Source organism: Hetaerina americana, unplaced genomic scaffold, assembly GCF_022747635.1.
Source record: "Hetaerina americana unplaced genomic scaffold, ioHetAmer1.1.p SCAF_1, whole genome shotgun sequence".
NCBI lineage: Eukaryota > Metazoa > Arthropoda > Insecta > Odonata > Calopterygidae > Hetaerina > Hetaerina americana.
Genome location: NW_027286069.1, coordinates 18272764 through 18274834, shown reverse-complemented (window position 1 = coordinate 18274834; position 2071 = coordinate 18272764). Strand labels below are relative to the sequence as shown.

The 2071-nt window shown below is 48.2% G+C and overlaps 1 protein-coding gene across 1 annotated transcript; it reads left to right on the top strand.

Annotated features, from left to right (window-relative positions):
• The first annotated feature begins 522 nt into the window (after window positions 1–522).
• On the top strand, window positions 523–1889 carry LOC139696870 (cuticle protein 7-like). Its single transcript, XM_071595753.1, has 3 exons — window positions 523–534; window positions 668–949; window positions 1228–1889. Exons 1-3 carry the CDS (start codon window positions 523–525, stop codon window positions 1678–1680), a joined length of 747 nt encoding a protein of 248 aa, XP_071451854.1. The 3' UTR covers window positions 1681–1889.
• Window positions 1890–2071: the final 182 nt, after the last annotated feature.

The following is a 2071-nucleotide window of genomic DNA, read 5'->3' as shown; positions in this document are numbered from 1 at the left end:
ATGCAATAATGAAACAACATTTAACAACGATTGAAAATGTGAAAATTAATACGTATTATTATCCATATTTCGAGATTCACCTTTTAAAGTTAGGAGAATGATAAAGTTTAAATCAACCACAATCATACATGAATATAAAAATGCGTAATTATGATGATCACTTAAATGAGTAATATGCTTCAAAACTCCATCTCTAAACGATTCATTCTAACCAGCTCATAATAAACCATGATACATAATTTCGTTCTCTCCAACACGGCAAGGAAGAAACGGTCACGACAACAGACAATTTATTGATCTCTTGGAATTTACTGAGATATATGCAGACGTATGTACAAGACCTCGGAAGAAAGCAGCCTCAATAAGAGGACCAGTTACAAAAAGGGCGGGGTCATAAAGAAGAATGGAGTGAGGAAGGAGGGCGGGAGGTTGGAAAAAAACAAAGCCGAACGGGTATAAAAGGGCAGGCGACGCCACAGACAGTATCCATCCCTGAGCTCTCCAAGAGGCAAGGAAGTCATCATGAAGGTCCTGGTGAGTTTAATGAAAAATTCACAAAAGTAGCTTCATTCCAGTAAAGCGGCACGCACGCAGTCGCATGGTTAACAGTTTATCCCGACCACGAAAAAAACTTTTGATTTTAACACATGTATCTTTTTCTATCAAGGTTGTTATCTCCGCCGTGCTGGCTGTGGCCGCTGCCGGTGCCCCCATTTTGGCCTACAATTCCATCGCCCCTTACTACAGCGGCAATTACAACGGGCTCTACAACGGCCTGTGGAACGGCATCCACCCCTACTCTGCCCTCCCATACAACGGCGCCCGTTTCGCCACTCCCTACGCCTACAACACCGCTCCCTACGCCTATAACGCCGCTCCCTACGCCTACAACGCCGCTCCCTACGCCTACAACGGACTCTATGGAACATCATCCCAGTACCATGCTCAGGTGAGTTCAACACCCAAAAAGGTTTACCTTTGTTTTGTGCTTCAAAATAACTGTCATTTCGCAGTCGACTCGTCGATGGCGATACCTTACCTTAATTCATAATGCATAGCACCAGAATACATTCAAAATTAATATAACCTGCAGAGAATTTAATGCACGTGCAAATTTCACCAACGTCAATAAATTTAAGTGCATATTCCGAGATGTCTATGATACCGGGCGACTCTAACTTAAAGAAATGACATCTAATCTCCATCTGATCCTTCCCTTATTCAAAGGATGAATTCGGCCAGGCCTCTTACGGTCATGCCACCTACAACCAGGCCCATTCTGCAGTCCGTGATGCCTTCGGCGGTGTCACCGGGGCTTACTCTTACGTGAATCCCGAGGGCAAGATCGTCGAAACCCACTACACCGCCGATGCCGTCAACGGATTCCGCGTGGCTTCCAACGACCTCCCAGTCGCCCCCGCCGTCCCCGAGGCTCCCGTCTACCCCGAACTCGTCGGACCCGAGCCCGTCCAGGACACCCCTGAGGTTGTCGCTGCCCGCGCCGAGCACCTCGCCGCCCACGCCGAGGCCAAGAGCCGCTCCCGCCGCCAGGCCATCCTCACCACTCCCTTCTCCTACACCCGCGGCGCCCTCTTCCCCACCACCACCCTCTCTACCCGCATCGTGCGCCCAGTGGCCTACAACACCATCCCCACACCCCTCGCCTACCGCCTCTATTAAGTGCGCACCGATCCGCCACGACCACCTGGAGGGCCACACCATCGCCCTCCGTACGACTCCATGAGGACGCCTACCAACGCCATTCGCTCCAAAATGGCTTCTCTTTGAAGACTGGTACATTTTGGGGAGCTCCGATACTGATGGAGTTGACTGTGAATATTTGTATATATTCGTCAACTAAGAAATAAATATTTTGCAACACTCAAAAATTCTGCTCATTCATATCCTTGACATTCATATCCTTGTCATAAGCACCCCAAACCTATTTGTCTTGACATACAGCATACATATACACACCTGTATATGAATGAAAAGTCTAGTAGTAGTTTTTAGGGGAGGCGACCGACAGTTAAGGTCATTTGTGCCATAGGGGCTGGAAAGGAAAGGATGA